The sequence below is a fragment of the Canis lupus genome, chromosome 12 (assembly GCF_011100685.1).
Source record: "Canis lupus familiaris isolate Mischka breed German Shepherd chromosome 12, alternate assembly UU_Cfam_GSD_1.0, whole genome shotgun sequence".
In the NCBI taxonomy this organism is placed as follows: domain Eukaryota; kingdom Metazoa; phylum Chordata; class Mammalia; order Carnivora; family Canidae; genus Canis; species Canis lupus.
In genome coordinates this window covers 32,791,159-32,817,456 of record NC_049233.1, presented here as the reverse complement: position 1 = coordinate 32,817,456, position 26,298 = coordinate 32,791,159, and the positions used below count along the sequence as shown (strand labels likewise).

Below are 26,298 nucleotides of genomic sequence, written 5' to 3'. Positions count from 1 at the left end.
CTCAGCAGTTGAGCGTCTGTCTTTGGCTCAGGTTGTGATCCTGGGATCTGGGATCAAGTCCCGCATCAGGCTCTGTGCAGGGAGCCTGCTTCTCCATCTGCCTGTGTCTCTGTCTCTGTCTCTCTCTGTCTCATGAATAAATAAATAAAATTTAAAATAAAACAAATGTTTACTTTGAAGGCAGGTCACAGTCTGGGTCACAAGGTGGCTAAATGGAAAGCCTGCTGTCTGGCTGGACTGAAGAATTAGAGCACAGAGCTTAGAGCAAATGTACTTACCAGAAGGTAAAGAAGGTGTGGTTTGCAAAATTTTGTAAAGAACAAGGCAGTCCCAAATTCTGTGTATAAACTTTACCAAAATCTCTGGCTGATCCCTAACCATACATGTGCAGTACACACTCCAAGCATCCCAAACTAGGCTAAAAGAACAAAATCAGGATTTCAGCTGTTGTCAACTACAGGGGAGATAGTTTACAGTGTGTGCAGCTAATTTAACTCATCGCTTTAAAATATATTCATGTTCTTCAGAGAAATCTAACAAAATTCAGAGTTCCTATAACATATCATTCACAGTGCCTAAAATGCAGTCCAAAAATATTTGACATAGATGTTAAGAACAAAACATTACCAATTCTAAAAAGAAAAGATGGGTGTCTAGTGGCTCAGTCAGTTAAGTGCTTCCTGATTTCAGCTCAGGTCATGATCTTGGGGTTCTGAGATTGAGCGCCATGTTGTGCTCCGGGCTTAGTGAGGAATCTTTTTGTCCCTCTCCCTCTGCTCTTTCCTCCTTTCTCTCTCTCTCTCTCCCTCAAATAAATAAATAAATAGATAAATAAGTAAGTAAATAAATAAATAAATAAATAAATAAATAAATAAAATCTTTAAAAAAAATTCTGTCATCTGATTAATGTCAAATTGTCTCTGTTGACAGTCTTTTCTCTTATTAAAAAAGATTTTATTTATTTATTTATTTATTTATTTATTTATTTATTTATTTATTTATTTATTTATGAGAGAGAGCACAGTGTAAGATGAGGGAGAAGCAGACTCCCTTCTGAGCAGAGAGCCCAATGATGCAGGACTCAATTCCTTTGACCCTGAGATCATGACCTGAGCCGAAGGCAGACACTCAACCAACTAAGCCACCCAGGCATCCTTCAGATGATGGAATTCTAATACAAAGATATTAAAATAAAGCATCTATTAAAACTACTTTCAAGGACATGAAGGAAAATATAGCTCCCAGTGACCAAAAAGATAGAAAATGTTAGCAGAGAAACAGACATTATTTTTTAAAAAAACAAATAGAACTTCACTAACTTAAAAATATAGTATCTGAAATGAAAAATTTGAAGAATGGTATTAATAGCAGAATGGAAATGACCAATAATGAGTAAGCTTGAAAAGAGCCCACTAGAAATGATTCATTCACAAGAAGAGAGAATTAGATGGAAAGCAAAATATTTTAAAAGTGCAACATATATGTAATCAGAGTCTCGGAAGGAGAAGATAGAGATAATAGGGCAGAAAACAAATTTGATGAAATAACAGACAAAAAGTTCCCAAATTAGGTGAGATACATAAATTTATAGATCAAAGGAACTCAGGAAAAGCAGGAAAATGTAAAGATAAACACACCTACATCACGTGATCTGTGTACATCTGACTGACATACAGTATGGGTCCGGAGCCACTAATCTATGAAATGATGGTGCAGCTGGGGGTTGAGTGCTAAGCCCTTGGACTTGAAGTGTGGTCTGAGGACCAGCAGCACCTGCATCCTCCAGTTAGAAATGTAGAATCTCACATCCCACCTCAGACTTATGAAATGAAATATGTATTTGAACAAGACCTCTGAATGTTCTTGGGCACCTTAAATTCTGAGAAGTATTAAGGCACTTGAGCTTACTGCAGTCCTTGAATGGCTGGGTTAAGGCTGTAATTAAAGGTATCTTTCTAGCCTTAATCTCCTCTACTTAACCAACCAGCCTTCAGTCTTAATTTAGTTTCACTAGTATACCTCCCAAATGGAAAGAGATGTTTACATTTCTTTATTACAATGCATTAAGTTGTATTTCAGATAAAAGCCAGACTTCTTCAAAAGTCTAAAAGAATTTTTTGAACAGGAAGAAACCTTGTTCCATTACAGTACCCATATACAATGGCTTTCAATTCCAACTGCATATTTAGAAGTACCCTAGGAGCTTTAAAATATACTGGTCCTGGGATGCCTGGGTGGCTCAGCAGTTGGGCATCTCTGCCATTGGCTCAGGGTGTGATCTCGCAGTCCTGGAATCAAATCCTGCATCGGGTTCCCTGCATGGAGCCTGGTTCTCCCTCTGCCTTTCTCTCTGTGTCTCTCATGAATAAATAAAATCTTTAAAAAGTAAGTAAGTAAGTAAGTAAGTAAGTAAGTAAGTAAGTAAGTAAATAAATAAATAAATAAATAAAATGAATAGAATAAAATAATAAAATAAAATAAATTAAATTAAATTAAATTAAATTAATAAAATAAAATATACTGGTCCACATCAGAGCTACTGAATTGTAATTTCTGGGGGTGGAGCCCAGGTTGGTATGTTTGAGCCCAGGTTGGTATGCGATTTTAGTGTGCAACTACCTTTGAGAAACACTATGAATGAACTTTCAATTTATTGACTCTCAGATAACAGTACCTCCTTTAATCTAAATATAGTGGAGTTAGTATAACTTTCAAGTTCATCTTCCTTGAAAACTGTTATCGATCACTTCATTAAAATATATTAATCTACCTTATAAAAATCAATTAAATATTTAGTACATGATAAGATTAGATGCATTTCACTTCCTCCCTATTTCATAGTTAACATTTTTTTAATTTTTAAAAATATTTATTTATTTTCTTATTTTCTTTTTTTAAAATTTATTTATTTTCTTTCCAAGTTTTCATTCATTCATTCATTCATTCAATCAATCATTCATTCATTTTTTGAGAGAGAGTGTAAGCATGAGCAAGTGTGGGGAGGGAGGGATAGAGAGAGAGAATCTGAAGCAGTCTCTGTCATGCCCAGAGTGGAGCCCAGTGCAGGCTCAATCTCATGACCCTGAGATCATGATGCTTTACTGACTGAGCCACCCAGGTACCCCCTAAGTTTTATTTAAATTCCAGTTAGTTAACCTACAGTGTAATATTAGTTTCAGGTGTAGAACTTAGTGATTCATCACTTATATACAATACCCAGTGCTCATCACAACAAGTACCTTCCTTATTACTCATTACCTTTTTAACCGATTCCCCACCCACCTACCCTCTAGTAACCATCAATTTGTTCTCTATAGTTGAGAGTCTGTTTCCTGGTTTGCTTTTCTCTCTTTCTCTCTCTTTCTCTTTTTACTGCTATGTTCATTTGTCTTATTTCTTAAATTCCACATATGAGTGAAATCATATGGTATTTGTCTTTCTCAGATCAACTTACTTCAGTTACCATAATAATAATACTCTCTAGCTCCATCCATGTCATTGCAAATACCAAGATTTCATTCTTTTTGTGGCTGAATAATATACCATTGTGTGTGTGTGTGTGTGTGTGTGTGTGTGTACACACATCTTCTTTATCCATTCAGCAGTTGATGGACACTTGGGTTCTCTCCATTGTTTGGTTATTGTTGATAATACTGCTATAACCAACAGGGTGCATGTATCCCTTTGAGTAAGTACTTTTGTGTCCTTTGACAATTGCTGGATCATAGAGTAGTTATATTTTTAACTTTTTGAGGAACCTCCATACTGTTTTCCACAATGGCTACATCAGTTTGCCTTCTCATCAACAATTTAAGAGGGTTTTCCTTTCTCCACATCCTTGCCAACAACTGTTGTTTCCTGTGTTGTTAATTTTAGCCATTCTGACAGGTGTGAGGTGGTATCTCATTATAGTTTTGATTTGTATTTCCCTGATGATGAGTGATATTAAGCATCTTTTCATGCATCTGTTGGCCATCTATATGTCTTTTTTGGAAAAATGTCTATTCATGTCTCCTCATTTTTAAACATTAATTATGTTAATAAACTAATGACAAGTGTATATTAGTAATATCCAAATAATACTAATATTTAACTTGATGAAATAAAACATCTCATTTCAGAGTGGTTTTTGGCTTATTATATTTTTATGTAAGGGTAAAAATTCATTTGTACTCTCTCCGTGCCTGCCAGCTAAATAGTGCAGAGGCATCTACAGGGTACAACTTGGCAGGAAGACGTTAGCTGTCATTAAAAATCCATAAAGTAGGAGTGCCTGGGTGGTTCAGTCAATTAAGTGTCCAACTTTGATTTTGGCTCAGGTCATGATCTCAGTGTTGTGAGATTAAGCTCCACAATGGGCTTTGCACTGGGTGTACAGCCTGCTTAAGATTCTCTTTCTCCCTCTGCCTCTCCCTTCCTCCACCCCCAACCCCCACTCCCACATGCACACTTTTTCTCTCTCCCTCTCCAATAATAATAATTCCTTAAAATAGATATATTCCAATCCAATTTTCTGGGTAAGGGAGCAAATTTGCATTATCAGGTGAAATGACAAACATAGACTGACTACATTTTGCTCTTTAAACACAAGTTGGAAATGATTACAAAATCAGATAACTAAATAGAGTGGGTGAGTGTGGAACTTAGTTGAACAAAAGCAAGCATGTGACTTAGATAAAATGAGCAGGTTTAAGTCTAAATCACTGCCAAATAATTTTAAAAATAAACTCCACAAAGTATAAAAAAGCTGAATAATATGTAGTTAAAACAACTTCTCAAATAGTTTTTATTTCCATCTTGAAAATAAAAGCTTCAAGCACAGAATTCCATTGTAAATTGAATTTGGTTATTCCTAGATCATCTGTTTGACTCCTTAGATTTTTCATGTATGAAGAAATATTTGTCCTTTAAGTAAGCATTGCAAAAATTATTTGTATAAGACATTATTAACATATTGTTCAGAATGACATTTTCAAATACAAAGATAAATACAAATGTTATTAAAGCCACACAGTCTTTGTGATTACTGTGCTGCCTTACTGGGAAGAGCTCAACACAGATACTAGAAGATTTCTTTTCTTTTCTTTTTTTTTCTTTTTTTTTTTTTTGATACTAGAAGATTTCTTTTTAAATCTGACCTTCTATTATCAGAACGGGCCTCAAAACTGATGATTTCAATTCTTAATTTATGTCATTAGGTAATATCAACATAAAATTGAAGAGACCTCAGGCTACAAATGACCTTATTTAAGAAAGTTTCCTCTTTTCTATTAGACTTAGAGTCATCGTTAGACCAAATCTTTAAGTTAAATGAGAGTCCTTAATGACCTATGAAAAAAATCTATAATGGTAAATTATATCTAAATATAAAGTCATTATATATTTATGACTAAATGCTTAATAAATGATGAGCCATTTAATTGAGAACAATCCCATTATGCGCACATTAGAAACTTTTCTCATAAATATGTTACTGAAATATCTCCATTTATCATTTGTAAATCTCAGAATCAAATTACATAGGAAAAAAAACAATGGTCTTGGACAGGTTTTGGGGAATGTAACAATCAGTTTAAATAGTAGCTGTTTTTTACCTATTGGGATTATAGTTTATTTTGTTCTTTTACAGTTTTTTTTTTAAGATTTTATTTATATATTCATGAGAGACAGAGAGAGAGAGAGAGGCAGAGACAGGCAGAGGGAGAAGCAGGCTCCATGCAGGGAGCCTGACGTGGGACTCAATCCCTGGTCTTCAGGATCACACCCTGGGCTGAAGACAGCACTAAACTGCTGAGCCACCTGGGCAGGCTCATCTTTTACAGTTTTTAAAATAAGTAGAATAGTCTCTGCTTCCATTAACTTTAAATGTCATGTTAAGAATGTATAATCAAACATTCAAGGGCCACAATTATGAACCATATGGAGGGTAGAGAATCTTGTTCAGGATTGGTACTGCCTCCAGACTTTTCTAATAACTACTGGTATGACCTCAGGTTAAGTACTTCACTGATGTGGGCAGATGCCCCATCTTAAAAATCTGGAGGTTTGGCTAGATCTACTCTAAGGTCATTTTCAGTTTTCAAATATTTTATGGCATAAATTTTGGTTTAATCATGATGTATTTTGAATAATAAACAGGAAAACATATTTCAATTTTGAATTCTGGTTTCAGGAATACTTACAGTTAAGGCTGGTGGTCCTGGAGGTCCTGTATCTCCCTAAAACAGATTAAAATTACAGTCACTATTAATCCTTTTTGGATATTTTATTTATAAGTTTTCTGAATGGATAGAAGCTATACACACACACACACACACACATTTTGAAAGAAAAATAGAATTTGATCTGATAGGAGTCTGTATCCTATCATATGATGACAAATGTATCGCGTGCTTTAACTCTCATGATATAAATATCACCTTATACACCCCCGTGCTTTCTGCAAAACTTGTTTGGAAAAGCTAAAATAATCTAATTTTCTATTCTTTTGTCTACTAATCCAAAATTAGAAAGAATATCTTTTCAAATATGGTTACTTGCCAATGGAGCAGCTGGGAAGTGTCACGACAGATAATTTTTCTGACAAAGTTAGTATGAGGATCAGCAGAAATAAGTGTATCTCCCCACTTCATGCCTCCCAGCTGCAAGAAGCAGTCCCACTGCCTCTTATAAAGCTCTGCTAAATTGACATTGCATTTGCCATTAATTTCAAGAGGCTTTGCCTATATTTATGTATTTTTAAATATGAAAATTGCTTTGCTAACCTATGTGAATACAAATTACCAGGTGGACATAGAGAGACTTTTCAAAATCTTTTAAAAAATGGCTTATCTAAAAGTTTACTGTTTTCTCATTTATATGTCACCTATATGCTTTATTGTATCAGGACCCCTATTTATTTAATAAGAACTCTTAATCATTAAGATCAAGCATTATTACTATAATGCTTTTTAGGTGGACATGATGGAAAACTTAAACTTTGTGGCATGAAGTTCTGAGCTATGCTCTAATGTTGAGGGTATCTCTGTAACTTTTTCTTTTCTCATCTAACATAGTCACCTCAAAAGTTAAGACAGCATGGAGTAGTCATTACTTTTTGGAACAATTGAATAAAAATAGCCAATACTTGTTGGGGAACATTGACATAGCTTAACTCGGTCACTGAGGACCAATTTGTAAGATCAACTTTAACATAGAGGTAAATATTGAAGACAGACAAGGATTCCCAAATGTGCTGAAAATAGAGATAATAAAACACCCACAAGTACAATTGTTATTAAATTGAGATCATCCAATGATCTTATTCTAAATGATTCTTCCTTTTAGTATTTTTAAATCTCTTTTAAAGGTCACTGCCAATATATCATTATAAAATGGCATGCGAGAAAAAGTGGTAGGAAATGAAGCATTCAGACTGAAACTGAGTTAGAAAGTTAACCTCCTTCCCCCCAAAGGCCACCTGCTTCACCATTATGGTAGCAGTTCAGTGTTATTGGCAAAATTCCCTGATACAAGGCACAGTTGCTAATTTGGCAATGGAATAGCTAATGCTGTTAAGTGAGGGAGAGAAAGTGAAATCTTATAAACACAAATTAATGTCAACTAGCAGTTGTGCATTTAGTCTCTTCAAACTAATTAAGTGAACCAAAAGGCTTTTCTTCAGATGCTTTTAACATAACAGCCTTTGGTTAATTTTAACAAAATTAACCTTTTGGCAGTTAAATAGTATCAATGAAAAGTCAGTGCAAACATTTTTAGAGTTTTCTTAAGAAAAACTGGCATTTCTCTGGGAGAATACAATACCTTTTCTCCTTTTGGGCCAGGTGGACCATGAGGACCCAAGTCACCTTTCAAACCCTATATAAAGAATACAACCAATGTGATTTCTATACACAATTCACAGAAAGCTTGAATTTCTAACAAGTCATTAGCCACAAAATAAAATAATTTACTGAACTCCCAAATCCCATTCTTCAGTTTGTAGTATAGAGAGAAACAGAGACAACTGGCACTAAAATGATAAGCAACATCTGCGTTGCGGTGAGTACAGATACATTAAATCAGCGTGAGTCCTGAATACTGCATATTTGTGCAACTTTGCTTCCTGCTAAAATTACATTAATTCACCATCTGGGAGAACATCATTTAGGTCTATATGAGCTTTTAAGTATCCACTTTGGATTAAATTTGTGGATGTTGTAAATACCTTTGATTTAGCATTGATTTGGCCTTTATAAAGCTTGCCAAAAAAATTCAAGAATTAAATAAAGCATTTTTATGTCTCTATCAAGTAATCTAATTGTGGGGGAAATATAAATGAAGGACATATTCTTTTCCTATCCCTCACAGCCTGAAACTAGAATGTAGTTGCTTTCCTGTTTTAAAGTATGTTTTAGTCCACTAATTCCTAATTTTCTTAACCCGAATTTATAAAGATATTAAATGAAACTATATAAGACATAGAGTATCAAATAATTATGTTCATGAATATTCTAGGTTCTTGGGTGCTTCAGTGGGTATTTAGTTGATCGGATTCAGAAATGACAGCTCTCAGAAATACTACAATAGATTTCACTGGAGGAAAAATCAGTTCTACAGTTGAAGGTATTCACAGTGTAAACAGAAAGAAAGTTAGATAGACACATCCTGACTGTGTGGTGAATAGGAAAAAGTAACTTCCTACATCCTTGATTTAACACATTGGATAAGGGAAGAACAATAATAGAAAAAAGAAATATTCTGAAGCCACACAATGCACAGTATATCTAGAGGTCTTACTTTTCCTGGCCTAGGGATCCATCTATCACTGCACTGACATTTTGTAGTCAATAAACAATGTCAAATGCTATCAGCTTTAACTACTTAATATATAATCCCATGATGAATTTAAAGAAATTAAGGAAAACTGGATACTTAAAATAATCTTTAGAGATTATGTGAAAACTGTAACCTTACGCCTTAAGAAAAAAAATTCTTTAAGGGTTGAAAACAGCTACTGATTGGCAAAACACACTTCACAATTGTAGAAGTACTTTTCAGGATAAAACTCACAGCTATATGCCTTCCACTGTTACCTCAGAATCTTTATAGAAAAAGGATGAGTGAAAAAGTAAATCATATTTGAGATGTGATATTTTCTTATTATTTGAAATAGCCATTCCTTCCCAAATAAGCAAAATGATATTAGGCTGAATTGAGATGTGCTGTGAGTGTAAAACATACTAGGTTTTCAATATTTAGTACAAAAAATGTAAAATACCTCAATAATTTTCATACTGATTATACATTAAAGTGATAATATTTTGGGTATTTATATTTTGGATGTTATTAAAATTAGTTTCACCTGTTTCTTTTTACTTTTCTTAGGATGGCTACTGGAAAATATATTTATCTTGAAATAATATCATATTTACAAATATACCATATAAGTATTATATTCAATAGATTCTATTTCTATTGGATAGTGCTACTTAGAAATACAAAAACAAGAGGTTGACAAAGACTCTCTCCTTGACCAAACTTTAGTCAGACTCTTCTGAGTCCTCTGCTGGATCAGGCCTCAACCTTGGCTGTTGTTAAGTTCTGCCTTTGGCCTGCTTAGCCCAGTTTTAGCAAGAATCATGTTAAGTCAGTTTAGAAAGAATCCCCCACCCTTATATCAGATCAAGTTCCTCATGCTCTATCTTTGTTGTGTAAGTGACCTGCCTTTAGCAAGAATCCTATTAGGTCAGTTTGTCAAGAATCCTCCTGCCCCTGAGGTCTGCTCTTAGCAATTTCCCATTCACTGAGCCGGTCACTCCATTGGCTATACATCCTCACCTGTCCTTGTTGTATTTGGAGTTTATCTCAATTTTTCTCCCCTACTGCAATACCCCTATTCCAATAGGTTTGAACAAAAAATCCTCCTTACCATTTTATTTTATTTTATTTTATTTTATTTTATTTTATTTTATTTTAAGATTTATTTATTTATTTATTTATTTATTTATTTATTTATTCATTCATTCATTCATTCATTCATTCATTCATGAAAGACACAGAGAGAGAGAGAGGTAGAGACACAGGCAGAGGGAGAAGCAGGCTCCATGCAGGGTCACGCTCTGGGCTGAAGGTGGCACTAAACTGCTGAGCTACCCAGGGATCCCCTTACCATTTTAATAAGTGTGAGAATAATTTTTGCCTAACAGGGTCAAGATTCCTGCTCCCATGGAACTCATAAGAAGAGGGTGACTGATGATAAATAGGACAGTAGGCTGAATATGATAAAAATGAGAGGGAGAGAGCTGCTATTTCAGTTGGGGTGATCAGAACCAGCTTCTGTGTGGAGACATTTATTGTTTCAGAGGATCCTGCCATGCAAAGATCTGGGAGGAAAGCATTGAGGTTAGAAGGCATAGCAAACACCAAAGCTCCCAGAGTGAACAGAATGTCATAAGCACACAGACAAGAAACAGGAGATCAAGTCAAGTTTAGACAAAGGTCAGTACACATAGAGAATTGCAGGCCATGGTAAGGAGGATGGGTTTTGTTCTAAATGGAATGGGAAACTACTTAAATGTTTCAAGCAGAGAAATGACATGTGACTTTCTTCCAAAAAAAAAAAAAAATCACTTTGGCTACAATGTGAAAATAGACTGTAGGCAGCAAGATTGAAGCAGAAAAGGGGTTGCCATAGTTTTCCAGGCAAAAAAGAGTAGGGTGGTTGGGATAAGGTGGTGATACTGGAAATGGAGAGGAGTGGTCAGAAGCTGTACATACTGGGAAGTAAGACATACAGATTTGTTGGAAGAGGGAGCAAAGAAAAGGAGGTGTCAAGACTTAATTGATAGGAGGCTGTACCATTTACTGGGCTGAGAAGTTTATTTAAAAAGAGATTTTCTTTCTGCTTCCTGGTATAACAGTATGCAGAGAAAGACACATGAAGAAGAAATGGCTAAGAAAGACAGCATTCATTCAACAAATATTAATGAATATCTATAAATATATAAGACTAAACTATACTTTATAAACATATGAATATGAAAATGTTATTTTTTTAAAAAAGACAACGTTAAACATAACATTCAAGAAAATGGTTAACTCTATGGTGGGGCATGGGGTTATACTGAGTTCTGGGTACACTGGTGTTCCAGTTACTACTATGACTCATAATCATCACACATCACGTTATAAAATATTATTTTTTGGCATAAAATAATACATTAAATTTTTGTTCAATATTCTTGCCTGACAAACTAACCCTCACTGCAACATCTGGGAAGAATTTATTGACCAGTGAATCAGCGTAACCATCCCTGGTTCAATCAACCAAGAAATGGTAGGGTGGGGGAAGGGTAGGGGAATAATGTCACCAACTACAAGCTGATGTAAATATTGAATATTATTATGGAAGTGTAGCAAGTGTGAAGGGAACAGTTTTCAGGGAAGCCTAATTTCATTGGAGGCACTCAAGATTCAGAAATGTGGCATTTCAGGAGAGTCAGGAAAAGAGTGGTATTTTACGCAAAATCCTAAGTTGTTCAAACTTTCCTAATAAATAGGTATAAATACTAGTTACTTTGAAGGGTTGTTCTGAGAATCATAGGTTATAAAAACACTTAGTACATGGTAGGTACTTAATAAATGTTGCTTTTACTTTTCAAGTCCAGGTTTAAGGGATAATTAATAGTTTGTTCTGTTCAGGTTTGTACTCAGTTTGATGGATATGGTACCACTGTGCTTTAACTCACATAGGATAAAATGCAATTGAGAAGTACTGCATTTATCAAGCTTCTACTTTTATGGCCATTGAAGTGGGCCCATGTAACTCATGTCCTCTTGTGACAAAGTACAATGTTTTTAAGGCCAGGGCATCATAATAGGCCCTGAGAAACAGATCAGTAATGCTTTTCTCAAGTGCAATTTTTCTCCTCATGTCACACTGGTGCTGCTATCAACAGTTATTGAGTACTGGGGAGAAAAAGATGTAGCACTCACCATAAAGCATAAAGAATCAAATGGAACAGACTATGAATTCAATATTGAATAAGACGGGAATCTATTATCAAAGTTCTCAACAAAATCATGTATATAAAGATTCTCAAAAGCACAGTAGTTGACTCAGTATGTTATGTGGAAACAGGAACTCTTATCTAAAGGTAAGATGAAAGCTGAAGGACAGTATTATATTTAGAATTATAAAAGCAGGCAGACTATGAAATTAATTTTACTGGAATGTAGTATCTTTAAAATCAGAAGATACAAAATAATATTGGTCAAAAAATTTTTGACCCATCAATTAATTCTTTGCCTCCTCTTCCCACTGATTGTGTCTTGTTTCCTAGCAATGGCACCAGCTGTTGCTAGCTGATAGCTCAGCTTTGGGATTTCTACATTTTGTATTTAATAATACAGATTGCATTGGTATAAGGAGATTAATATGATTATTTTAGAAACATCAGATGCTGTATTTCTGATAAGGAATGTTTGAAAGACAATAATAAAGATGCAGAGGAAGAGTCTAAATTCAATGATTGAAATTTACTTTTCTAATTATATAACCCCACAAAACAAACAAATGAAGTGATATTTCTATTAGAGATAAATGTATTTTATTTAATCCAGTTTCAAATGATAGTAAATGTTTATATAGCTCCTGGGTGCCTGGGTGACTCAGTTGGTTAAGAGTCTGCCTAATGCTCGGCCTTGGGATCTAATCCCCGTCAGGCTCCCCATTGAGCAGGGAGCCTGCTTCTCCCTCTGCCTCTGCCTCCCTGCCCCCCCTCTGTCTCATGAGTAAATAAATAAAATCTTTAAAAAAATTTTATAGCTCTTACTATATGCAACACACTGTTCTAAATGCTTTATGCATGATAACCATGTTTACCCTCAAACACACACAAAAAAGCCCTGAAGTGCTATTAATATTACCATCCCATTGTGCAAATGAAAAAAGTGAGGCACAGAGGGAATAAGTAATGTTCCAAGTAGCATGCCAGTTAGGCAGTGGCAGAGCTGAGATCTGAGCTCAGGAAGTCTGTCTTTAAAGGTTACATTAACAACTTTATAAGACTCCCTCTCAAGTCTGTTCTAATATGCAATTGTTGAATATAGTTCATAGTAGGTCACAATCAAAATCATTTAACTATAAATGCAAATGTGTGTAAAATTGAAGTCTTGTATTTTAAAGGCTAAATTCTAGCAATTCAATTTTTTGACAATTTTAATATGTTTAGTTTGCATTACTTAAACTATAAGGGAAATATGAGTATGTATTAAGTCCAATAACTTTAGTCCAATACTCCAAAACCTTGGAGAACAATCCAATGTTTACAAACACATACACTGCCAAGGATGCATTTAAAAAGATATCAGAGCAATTTTTTTTGTCCTAATGATTAAGAACTGCTACATTAGTTGGTGTGCCTTAGGGATGCTAAACATTCTGCTCTTACCAGACAGTTCCACATGACAAAATATTGTCTTACCCCAAATGCCAATAATGTCACATTGAGAAAGCCTGAACTGCTGAATATTTCATTGTAAATTAGGTTTACATTTTCCAGAGTGAGCTTGCTCAGGTTTTGAAAAAGCTAGCACTGAAGAAATTATTAAAAGATAGATTTACATCAAGATATTTGTAATATGCAAGAATAAAGACCATTAAAAAGGACTCTTGAATTCATTTAGTAGGAATATTAGATTCTTCCAATTTTCTTTGACTTGGAAAGTAGCTGGAGTGAGCTGGCCCATTGAGTTTATTCACTCTGCATTCTAACAGAATGTTTCTGAAGTTAAAATCTCCATCATGGCTTGACTTTAATTCAAATTGAAATCACTATTATAATGCCCTTCATTCCTTAAGAATGTGTACCTGTGCTTATTGAAAGTCAGAGTGAACTGTCATAAATGCTGAATGATTTTAATTTGCACAGTCAGTTTATTTTACCACTGAAAAATAGGCAATGACAAGTGTGGCATGACTTAGTGGGAAAGCAAGAGACTTTTCAGTCAAACATATAGGGTTAAAAGCTGATTTTACCATTTTCTAAAAAAAAAAAAAAAAAAAAAAAAAGTGGCTTAATTTCCCAGGCCTTTATTTCTTGCCTCTGAAAATAGAGATGCTATCACCTCCTGCTATAGCTAGTCCATAAAGCAAGAATAAGGATCAAATTTCAAATTCCTGAGGATCCCTGGGTGGCCCAGTGGTTTGGCGCCTGCCTTTGGCCCAGGGTGCGATCCTGGAGTCCCGGGATCGAGTCTCACGTCGGGCTCCCGGCATGGAGCCCGCTTCTCCCTCCTCCTGTGTTTCTGATTCTTTCTCAATCTCTGTGTCTATCATGAATCAATCAATCAATCAATCTTTTAAAAAAATTCAAATTCCTTGTGAAAATGGTTCATGAATAATAACACAATATTAACAATACCGCCACTAATGATGTAATAGTAGAGCATTTGATTCTTTATTCCTAGTGATAGTAGAGGGAGAAAAGGAGAATTTTCATTGCTTTTTATTATTTCTCCTTAGTCATGACTCCTGAATATCTTTGGCAAAATCAAGGAAAGGAATATCATCTACATATTAATTAAGTAACCAAGTGAGAAAAGTTAATATGCTTTATCCTGTTTTATGATGTATCTAATGAGCTACATTAAACAATGATGGTGCTAAAGAAATGACAACTCTGTGATTGGGGGCATGCTAAGAACCCTTCCAAGATCCTTCTCAAAGAAAGGTTGCACTGCCTGATGTGGGGAAAAAAAAGGCAGAAGAAAATTTATTAAATGTCCTTACTACCTACAGCCCATTCACAAGTCTTTCAAACAGGCAGAGTAACCTTCCTCTAGGGACTCAACTACCTTGATGTTAATACTCGGCTAAGGGCAAAAGACAATCTTAGCCTGATCCCCAGGATCCTGTAAGTCTACTTTAACATATAAAAATTCCTTTAGAAATTTCCTTTATCTCTAAACCCCCAAAATACATGCTAGCAATCATCCTCCAAGCATATGGCCCACCAATATACATTTGAAGGGTCTCATGACTAAGATTTTATTAGGTGGTAATAAATGACCTTTTCTCAACAATAGCTAGCCTCCTCAAGGTCCTGAGATCCTTGCTTCCAAAACTCCTTAGAGACCTACAATATCCCTAACCTCCTCCCACTTTGGAAGTATATACTGGGCCACTCCTCAAGACCTCAGTGCAGGTCTTTCTGCCCACAGGTCCTGTATCTGTGCTTTAATAAAACCACCGTTTTGCATCAAAGATGCCTCAAGAATTCTTTCTTGGCCATTGGTGTTGATCCTTAACAGCGTTTCCTACATCACTGCCCACTACACTACATACTCTCTTAACAGGTTGGTCTTATTCAGGTTTAGAACTCCTACAATGGCTGCCAATCATTTGGGATGTAGTAGGCATGCAAATATATGTGTTTATCAATTAATTATTTCTAAAAGGCCTTACTTAAGAAAAATTTCCAAATCTCTAAGTTAATGTAAATAGATTTCAGTTTCCAACCCCTCAAATCTCCAGTTTTATTCATGTGTTTGGATAAGTCCCTCACTATTTCAATTCCAATGTTATCTTAATGAAATTATAAAAATCTTTGTTTTGTGTCTCTATCTCAGGAAGCCCACATACATGCAACTTGGTTATCTTTTGTAACACTATCATTAATTTAATTTCCTTCAATACTCCTAAACTTTTCACAAGATAATATCCTTCCCATAATGAACGATCAAAATCTTGAGCTATTTTTGAGTTTTCAATGCTATCAAGTGCCAAACTGCATATGTTTTACATTGTAATAATACTATCTATGCATTCCTTTCCATCTCTATTATCCTCCTTTAGGCTCTAATTACTTATATTTTAGACTATTATAATACTTTCTCAGTTTTTAAAATTACAATTTGGCAAATAATTACTGGGAACTTACTCTGAAAATATTTACTAAGTACTAGGGAATCCAAGAAATGATCTTTGCTCTCATGAAGAATATAATAGAAAAACAAATATAGGCAAAGGTCTGAATTTTATCCATTTTACACAACACACAGTAAAGCTAATCTTCATTTAAGCACAGCTTGGATGACGTCTCCCCACTGTTCAGAGGAAAGAGGGCAAACATCCTCAAATACAGCACTTTCCATACTCTGGCTCCAGCTGTATTGTTTTGTTATTCCTTCATTTCCTTATATGCAGTAGGAACGAATTCCAATAACCTGAATGGATGCTTCAACTTTCATCAAGTTTGCATGCTGCTCTTTAAGTTTGTAATGTTAAAAATATCTTTTTTTAATAAAATTATAGGACATTATAGTGATGGCGACCTTACATTCTAAGCCCATTCTCTACACACATAGAAGTGATTTTCTTAGCTAGTGACAGAACTGGACATGGTGGGCTCTGGGTTTCAACACCAGAACTCTTACTATGATACCAGGTACTTCCACTGGTGGGGAAGGGAGATGAATCAGATGCTCTGTTTAAGTGTATGGGCCAACAGGTGTGACATTCAATGTCTTGATGCATTGTAAAGAACTAGAGAAGATTGCAGAGATTCCTCCAGCTACAAGCCCTAGGTACCAGTTCCCTTCCTCTCATATAGAATAATCACTTCAAAGGGGAAAGGAATAAGAATGAGAGTCATATAAAATATATGAATGGGGCTCCTCAGGAAGTAATAAGAGAGGAAAGCTGTGAGGGGTCAGAACTTCAATCCAGTGTTGACTATAGGGTTAATTCCTGGGGTTAACCCTTTTTTCCTTTTTGGGGTATTTCTTCTCCACACCCAGGTATCCTTCTTTGTCCACAAAGTAGTAGTGATCTACTGCATACAAGATGGGTTTCATATTTCATATGCCTCGAAGGCATTAGGGGACCAAATCTAGTTTCCTTTTCTTTTATCTATAAAGCAAATAGTGTAGCCTCTCAGAACTTTCTAAAACATTTTTACGAAAGTGAAAAAGAAAACTGGGAAAAAGTAACTCTCATGGTGGTCACTTTCCCCAGTAAGGTTAGAATATCTACAGTAAATGGTGATTTTGATGACCAGAGGATTAGTATATATTTCAGAGAAAAACCCAGATTTGGGGTAATCTTCAAATTTTACCATAAGAATCAAAGTAAAGCTCAGGGGGTGGGGGTGGGGTGGGGATTGTCATTTTAAGGGAAAGAAGAGATGCTAGAACATCAGAATGTTACAGGCAATAGTATCCCTGAGGCCGATGACCTGGTGTGGTGGAAAAGGAGTAACACAGAGATACAAGTCTCCCCTCCCCTTCTCCTTTTCTTTTCATCATTGCAATCCCACCCATGCAGATCCTTTAGTAGATGGAACTTTGATTTAAGAAGAAGAGTGACACAAAGAAAAAAAGATGAAGAGTAACCATGGGTAAGAACACAGACCACATGATAATGTATGTAAGAAGAAAAAAGACAAAGGAAGACAAGAAAAAATGCAATCCAGAAACAATAAAAAAAGAAATCTCTGTTAAAGATGACACAATATGAAATATATAAACCCAAAGGACAACCCATGATGACACTAAGAACATGGAACCATGTAAAAAACTGCCTTGATTCTTGATTTTGCCTTGATTGTGGCCAGTTCTTCCATAGATAGTAAAGTCTTCATACCCTTAGATAGTCAAAATATTTCTGTGGCAAAATGTAAACAGAGTATTAGAAAAACAAGTTAGGCTTACATTTTGTCCATTAATGCCAGCCGGACCTGGATCTCCTTTTTCTCCTTGTTCACCCTAGAAAGAAACAATTTATACAATGAAAAATGTTATATTCTGAGAACCTTTACTAAGAAAAAAACAAGAGAGTTACCTTGTCGGGGCATTTATAACAATGTGATTACTTTGCTAATCCCCTGAAACATTTATTAAAAAAACAATTCTGAGTCCTAAAACCAAAGACAAGTTTAAAGGTTCAAAGAAAAGCTGTATAAAAATGATTAAAGGGTAGAAATAGAACAAGGATTATTTATTTTCTTCTATAAGCAACAAAGAACTTTCTGGAAGGCAATTTGGCAAAATATATCAAGAGTCTTAAATCTGTTCATTTAATTTGGCCCAGTAATTCTGCTTCTAAGAATGTATCCTAGGGAAATAATCAGACATGAAAAGTTTTAGGCACTAAATTGTAGAGTGGAATGCTATTTATAGCAGTAAGAAGGAGAAATATCCTAAATGTCCAATAAAAGGGAACTGATTAAATAAATTATAGTATTTAGATATAATGGACTATAATACAGCTGTTAAAATTATGTTTATGAATTTTACTTTATACTACAGGAAAATTCTTATGATATGAAAAGTATGATACAATTAAGGAACTGACAAATTTAATGAATTAATGTTAACAAATATCTATTTTATTAATTTAAAGTTATAAATGCTCAAAATGACCAATTGTTTATGATACATACCGATAGTGACATATATTTATGTCATTAATACCAATTGTTTATGATACATACCCATAGTGACATATATTTTTGATTATCATCTGAAATATGTATACTTTTATTGGCAAATTCTGCACATCTGTAGCATAATTCAAAACCAATTAAATACTTATTTACCTAACTATCTACCTACCTACTTGTCCACCAACTTATGTATCCACCTATGATGGGTCTTAGAAACAATACTGTAAGAAGACAAACCAGAACAATAGAAGTAATTAATCTATGGGTTCTGTGATTATTGGTGATTTTTTTCCTTCACTATATTCTTGTTTTTTAATTTTTTAAAACAAACATGTATTATCTGTATAATCAATAAAATGCTAAAAAATAAAATAATATATTATGCATATAAAGAACTCATCCAAGTTGCTAGGTCTGTCATATAACACAGTGTGTGTATATGTGGTAGTGTTTGTAGTAATCTCTGCTTTGTGTCACTAGGATCATTTTTATTCTCTTCTTTATTCTGTTGTTCCTTTCCCTTCATTTTTTTCTTGTAGTGAATACTATTATTTTATACATTAAAAAAAAGCCTAAGGGAAAGCAAGTATCTAACTTTATGAGAAAATACATTATTCACTCTAAGACTATATATTACTAGATCTAAGACTATGTATTCATCTAAGACTATGTATTATTATGATATTGAAATAATCTATGACTATGTATTATTATACTATTGAAAACACAGGATATGAAGCAAAAATAACTTAATAACTAGAACATAATATATATAATATGTAAGATAAATGAAAGTATATACAAACACATTGGAATAGGTTCAAGTTAAAATAAAGCTGAAAATTTTAAACTGAAAATGGAAGGGTGAGGAAATAGTCTAGATCTGTGCTGTTCAAGGTTGTAGCCACCAACCACATGTGACTATTTACCTTTAAATTAATTAAGACTTAAATAAAATTTAAAACTCAGCTCTTCAGTTGTCCTAGTCACATTTAAGTGCTGAATGGTGCCTATACTATTGGACTGTGCAGATTGGAACACTTCTATGATTACAGAAAATTCCATTGAACAGTGCTATTCCAGAGGATGTTATATATGACAAAAAAGCAAAATGGGAATTAAGAGGATCAGAAATACACAGAAGAAAATATCATCTAGAAAGCAGAATAAGAAACAACATGGTGTCTTCATGATGACACAAAATGCATTCAGTACACATTAATAGCATGCATTGAAATTTCTGGCACATAGAGACAAGTATAATTCTATGGATATATCATCAACTTTCAGAATGTAACTAAAAATGAATATCATCTTTATTCAAAATTAATGGTTTACATAGGAGAAAAAAATAAGCAACTCTACATATTAAAGAGATAAATGCTTATAAAGAAATCTGCAAGCTTGACAGTGGTAATAAAAGTTAAGAATATGTATAGACAGAACAGAGTTGATCATCTGATGGGGTTTATGCTGCACAGGAAGAGGATAAGAGATGTAGCAGAAGGCTACGGAAGAAACATGCTGCTTCATGTGATCACTCCCAAAAGTCTGCAATGGATTTTTAAAAGTATAATTATATAAAAAAGCAAGTGCAGGTCACTGTGATCAAATAAGGCTCACAAAAACCAAGTTATTCACTCTACTATCATTGTTAACAAATCCAGTCATGTTTACTACGTGTTAAACATTGCTTTAAGCATCTTGTAATTCTGTGACAATCCAGGATAAGTATAGGACTATTACTCTCATTTTACAGATGAGGAAACTGAAGACAGAGAGGCTATATAAGTTGCTTGGGGTCACACAGCTACTGAGAGGCAGAACCTGCTTCAGCTCAGGCAACATGGCTCGAGGGTCTATGCTCTAAAACTCTAAAATGATTCAGCTCATTTGTTTTTGAAATAGTCCAGAGATGATTTAAAAATGCAGAGTATATCTGGATTTCTGCCAAGCAGGAGGCAAAGTCTCTTCCAGTGTTCCTCAGAATAGGAAACAGAAACATGGCTTTGGCAATACTACTATTGGGGAATAGGTAACTGGGAGAAGAATAGTAACCAATGGATTTTTCCCTCTCCCTCATCTATTAAGGTCTCTTCATCTTGACATTATTGACAATTCTTTGTTATGAGGGCTATCCTGTATATTGTAGGATATTTAACCTCATCCCTGGCTTCTACTCAGTCTCTCTCTACCCTGTCTACCCTCAGTCCTGGCAAATAAAAACATCTCTAGATAGTGCCAATTTTCCATTGAAAGTAAAATTGCCTCCAGTTGAGGACCACTGATATATTACACACCATCATTATATATGCAACAGACTCATGATATGGAATGTTACAACAGACTGAAGCAATGTGCTGTAATAAACAACATGAACTTCACTAGGATTAAATGTGCAATCCTGCACTGAAGCTAATTCTGGATGGGTTAAAGAGCTCACTTAAAAATATTAAAGGAACAGAAAAAAATACAAGTGAACATAGCTCAGAGCTCATGATGAGTAAGGTGACTCTAAGTGTGAAACCAAAAGAAGAAATTGAGAATAGGAAAAACATATTTGACAAAATATTAATTATAGACTGATAAGGCAAAAATATTATAAACTAAACTAAAAGGCAAATTACAAGATGGGAAAAAGTATTATGTGGTGGCTTAGTAGTTAACATCACTAAAATGCAAAGAGCTTTTATCATTTATAAGAAAAAGAATAATATCCAATTGGTAACTGAGCATAAATAAAGCAGGCCATTCATTACAAGGAATATAAAAGAAATGCTACTTGACGATTAATATTTTAACTGGTATCAATTCATCAGGTTATACGCTAGCACTAGGTGAGTTTTAAGGCCTCTATATTGCAAATTCTACCATCCTCCAAAAAAACCAGTGGGAGTTGTGTATGCAGACAGGAAAAAGAAAGAAATTCAAGAGTTGCATACTTAATAAGTCCCAAACAAAAGAACTTTGACAATAGTGACCAGCTGTTCTCTTCTTCTCCACTGAGTAGAATGTGCGTAAAAAGAAAACTACAGCATTAAAGACTTAAACTAGAATTAAAGAAAACTGATTTGACATCAGAGGTTGTTAGAAAGTAAATGCATTAGGATTGTTTCTCAGTGTTTGGATAATTTCAAAAGCAAAAAAGATTAAAAAACAAAGCCAAAAGAACATTTCTAGAAGTTTCTTTGAAAATACAATAAATCATTCTGGTCTGATGCAAACTTAAATGCAATCTCAAGCAAAGGAAAGAGGATAAATGGAAATTAGATTACATTTAAGATTTTTCTAATACCCATTCTTTGGTGAACCTAATTTCAGAATTATTCCAAAAGTTAATGTTCTTCCAAACAGAATTGTGTTTTGGTATTCAAAATACTACATTAGGTAACTAATGAAACCCTTTTATAGAGTTTGAATGAATCCACAATACAGGTAGATATTTCAATAGATACTATCAATAATATACTAGCTTCTGTAATATACATCTTATTATATGCCAGACTCTGTGCCAAGTGCTATACATAATAAGGGTTCATTTTAATTCTAGCAATAACCTTACAAATGGGTATTTTCATCCCCCTTTATTGATGATAAATCATCAACTCAGATGATATATGTGACTTTCACAGGGTCAAAGAACTCTTCTTATTATCTCAAATTATTTGTTCACTTTGATCTCATAGGGACTTGGTAAACCCTAATATATTAACTTTTTCTTTTATGAATTCTCCTTTTAGTGTTGTATCTAAGTTTACAAACACATTTAGTTATTTATAAATAGACAAATATAAATGGATAAATGTAAATGTTATAGATAATGTGAGAGATATGGATTAAAAAATTTTTACATGAATACCTAATTGTTTCAGGAGTTTTGTTGAAAAAAACTATATACTATCTGCTGAATTATTTTTGTATCTCTCTTGAAAATAAGTTATCATATATAGTAGAGTTATTTTTGGATTCTGTTCTTTTCCATTGGTCTATTTGTCTATCCTTTTGTGAACAGTAAACTTTCTTGTTAGTTTATGATAAATGTTGAAATCAGGCAATATTAGTCCTTCAGGTTTTGTTTGGTTGCTTGTTTTCAGAATTGCTTTGGCTTTACCAGGTCATTTGTACCTCTATATGACTTTAAGGGAAGGGAGAAGAAATGTGTGGGAAATATCAGAAAGGGAGACAGAACGTAAAGACTGCTAACTCTGGGAAACGAACTAGGGGTGGTGGAAGGGGAGGAGGGCGGGTGGTGGGAGGGGATGGGTGACGGGCACTGGGGGTTATTCTGTATGTTGGTAAATTGAACACCAATAAAAAAAATTAAAAAAGAAAAAGATCACATTTAATGTAATTTTCGGTATGGTGGATATCTGTGTAAAAATGAAAATTAACTTGGATAGATTTTAGACTCAAATGTAAAATGCAAAACTAAAAACTGTAGAACAAAGAAGAAATCCTTTGCGACATTGGGTTAGACAGAAATTTCTACTTTGTTATCTGGTTTCTAAGTCTCATATCTTTTTCATTCCTTTGTTCTTTCATTACTGCCTTCATTTTGTTCAAAAGACATTTTTACCGTACTATTTTAGTTTTCTGAATAGTCTTTAAGATTTTAAAAAAAAGTAATTGCTCTAGCATTTACAATATGCATTTTTAACTTATCACCACCTATTCCAATTAACGCTGACTTAATTTCAGTAGACTGTCAACTTTAGCTCCATTACCTTCCCCTTTCTGTGTACTACTGCTGTCATATACATTATATATGATGTGTATGTTACATCCCTTTGTTATAAACCTAATAGTACAGTGTTAAAGTTTTCCTTTAAAAATAGGCTTTTAAAGAAATTAAGAGAATATACTCTATATATTATATATCTATATGTGAATATCTATCAGCATTTTTTACAGTGACCCATATATTTATAATTTCCAGGGCTTTTTGTTCCTTCCTATGGATATTTCAGCCTGAAAGACTTCATTTAGAAACTCATGTGGGTCATGTCTGCTAGCAAAGAACTCGTTTTATTTTTTGTTATCTGGAAATATCTTTCTTTTTGCCTTCATATGTGAAAGATAGTTTCACTGGATATAGAGTTCTTAATTGACAATTTCTTTTTGAGTATGTCATTCTATTGCTTCTATTCTTCACTGTTTCTAAAGAGACATTAGCCATTGTTCTTATTGTGATTCCGTGCACATGATGAAATGTTTTTCTCCTGATGCTTCAAAATTTACTATTTCCTTTGATTTTCAGCAGTTTGGCTAGATGTGGTTCTCTTTATGTTTATCCTATCTGGGATGAATATACTAATATTTTTTCATCAAATTTGGGAAGTGTTTGGCTGGTGTTTATCTCTCTCCCCTCCTGCTGGGACTCACATAAACTGGCTTCCTTAGGATCACTACTGTGTCTGGATAGCATAGTCATCATCCAGTGGTTTGGATAGAAGTTATGTTCTAGCACTTCAAATGGATAGGACTTCTAACCTTTTCTGATCAATCTGTAGGTAGGTTGGAGAGAACATTTATTCTTATAGTCTTTCTCATCTTTTTTTTTATTTTTCTTTTTGCTGGGATTGTTTAGGTTTCTCCTATATATGTGTATAGTTTACCAGTTATCCTTCTATCCTATATATATATTTTATGCTATATATATGTGACATATATAATACTAATATATATATGTATTATATGTAAGTGCAAACTTTTAACAAAATAAGTTTTAGTGTAGAAACTATCTGATTTGTGTTATTCTCTGGTCTATTGGTATGAAAGTAAATCTACCTGATACAGATTAGAAACAATTTAAACATTTCTTTTGTAAATGATAAAGGTTTAAATGTTTCACATACATTTATGATATAGTGAGTTTTTCAATACTTTAAATCATTAAAATGCTTTGTTTTCTATTACTGTTAAGAATCAATAAGTTAAGGAATATCATTTTAAGCAAAGCCCCTTTGCATAAATGTTGTAAATTTGAAAATTTTAAAATATGTATATAGTATACTACTAATCACATATATAGATTAACTAAAGAAAACAGTTATAAAACAGGCCTTTTCTAAATAAAAAATCCTTTTGTAACTTAAAGGATATCTGTGATTAAGATTTATTATTGTACTATATCTCACAATACATATCAATTTAATGTTTTGTTGTTATTGATAAGATGATGACACAGAAGTGCCATGTTTATGGATTATGTTTCTGGAAGCTAAATATAGGCTAAGAAACATGATAGATTTTCAAAAACCTTCAAGCCAGAGCATAAGGTTCTAACTGTGATCTAGTGAACAGAATATGGTGCTTGGAAACAGGAGGCTTGAGTCTAATCACACATCTGTCTCTATAGCTGTGTGAATCTTTGCCATTACTGACCTCTTGAATTTTTAACTGATAAAAGCAAATAACTTCTAAACCTATCTAATTAGTATTATTACACTGCTAGAGATAAAATAATTTATATGTAAGGTGCATTTACCCAGGTTCTTTTAAAATCAGACTCCATAAGGCCATTAAGATGAACAGAGATAAAGGCTGAGACAACTTTGTGTTGAGAGAAATGCCTCTGCTTTTAAAGTCTCAAAGAGATTGTCTTGATAAATGAATTTATGTCACAAATTGTTCAAAATTCTTTTATCTAAATGGATTAGAATCAAGATTACTCACCTAATTGCATTTGTGACATAAACCTAATTAAGTTATCTCTCCAAGGGTGAGAAAAAACTTAATCTAGTAAAATAACTTCTACAGAATCAGCTTATATCAATTTCCTTTAGCAACTAAAAATGCAGATAAATAATTATAGAATATAAATTTAATGCGGTTCAATTTTCATATATGAAGAGCATATCCTCTTTTAAGAAATATTCTCACTGATGTGTCACAAACCATTTCCAAGATCTTGTTAATCTTCCATTACTTAGAATAATTTTAGGTGCAAAAATGTTAGTATAATTAAAGAATTTAGAAGATCCTTGGAGCTCAAAATAACCAACAAATGATCTTATCTTTGATTTGCTAACTAACTGATGGGATAATCCTTGTTAAACAAACAGACGATTTTATATAAGTTCATTCAAGTCATCCACTATTAAGTTTTCCTAGTCTTGTCTACCAACTTAGCTACTTGCTAACAGGAAAGCCACTCAATTGATATTCATACAGAGTCTAGAATTCAAGACTCTTTTGTAGAAGGTGAAACCTTTAAGAATTGCTAAGGTAGTGCCAGAACTTCCAAGCTTCACAGAAATTGATTTTGCGTTACAGGGACAAAGGAGACATTCAAAGAACTGTTGTCATGAGTTCTATAGATACTAACAGTCAACTAATGTATCCATTGAAATGTTTTCAATGTATCATGTTGGCAAGATGGTAACCTGTAGCCTATCCTTTTCCACTTTGCTTAAAATTGTGGTCACTACATTAGGAATGACAAATAAGACATAAGGTATTTTCAGATTAGTTGAGGGGAGAAAGAGGTGGAGGGAGAATACCTGATTTGCTTTTTCCTCATTCTTATTTTTAAAATTTTGTTATTTTTTATTTAAGTTTCTATCTTAATTCCAGTATAGTTAACATATAGTGTAATATTAGTTTCAAGGGTATAATATAGTGACAACACTTCCATACATCATTATGACAAGAGCCCTCCTTAATTCCCATCACCTATTTCAACCCATCACTCCCCCACACCCCTCACTCTGGCAACCATCAGTTTGTTCTCTATAATTACTCTTTCTTGCTTTCTCTTTCTTTCTTATTTTCCCCCCTTTGCTTGTTTAAATTAAATTACACATATGAGTGTAATCAAGTGGTACTGGATGGACCTAGAGAATATAATAATGCTAAGTGAAAAAGTCAG

The 26,298-nt window shown here is 33.8% G+C and overlaps 1 protein-coding gene across 2 annotated transcripts in view; it reads right to left on the bottom strand.

The window, feature by feature from the left end:
- COL19A1 (collagen type XIX alpha 1 chain) overlaps positions 1 to 26,298 on the bottom strand; it is a 310,139-nt gene that overhangs the window by 169,053 nt on the left and 114,788 nt on the right. For both annotated transcript variants that reach the window (XM_038554446.1, XM_038554445.1), the window contains exons 13-15: positions 17,695 to 17,748; positions 7,804 to 7,857; positions 6,183 to 6,218 (exon numbers count right to left, since the gene is read on the bottom strand). In XM_038554446.1, coding sequence (XP_038410374.1) covers positions 6,183 to 6,218; positions 7,804 to 7,857; positions 17,695 to 17,748 — 144 coding nt within the window. The remainder of the gene's footprint in view (positions 1 to 6,182; positions 6,219 to 7,803; positions 7,858 to 17,694; positions 17,749 to 26,298) is intronic.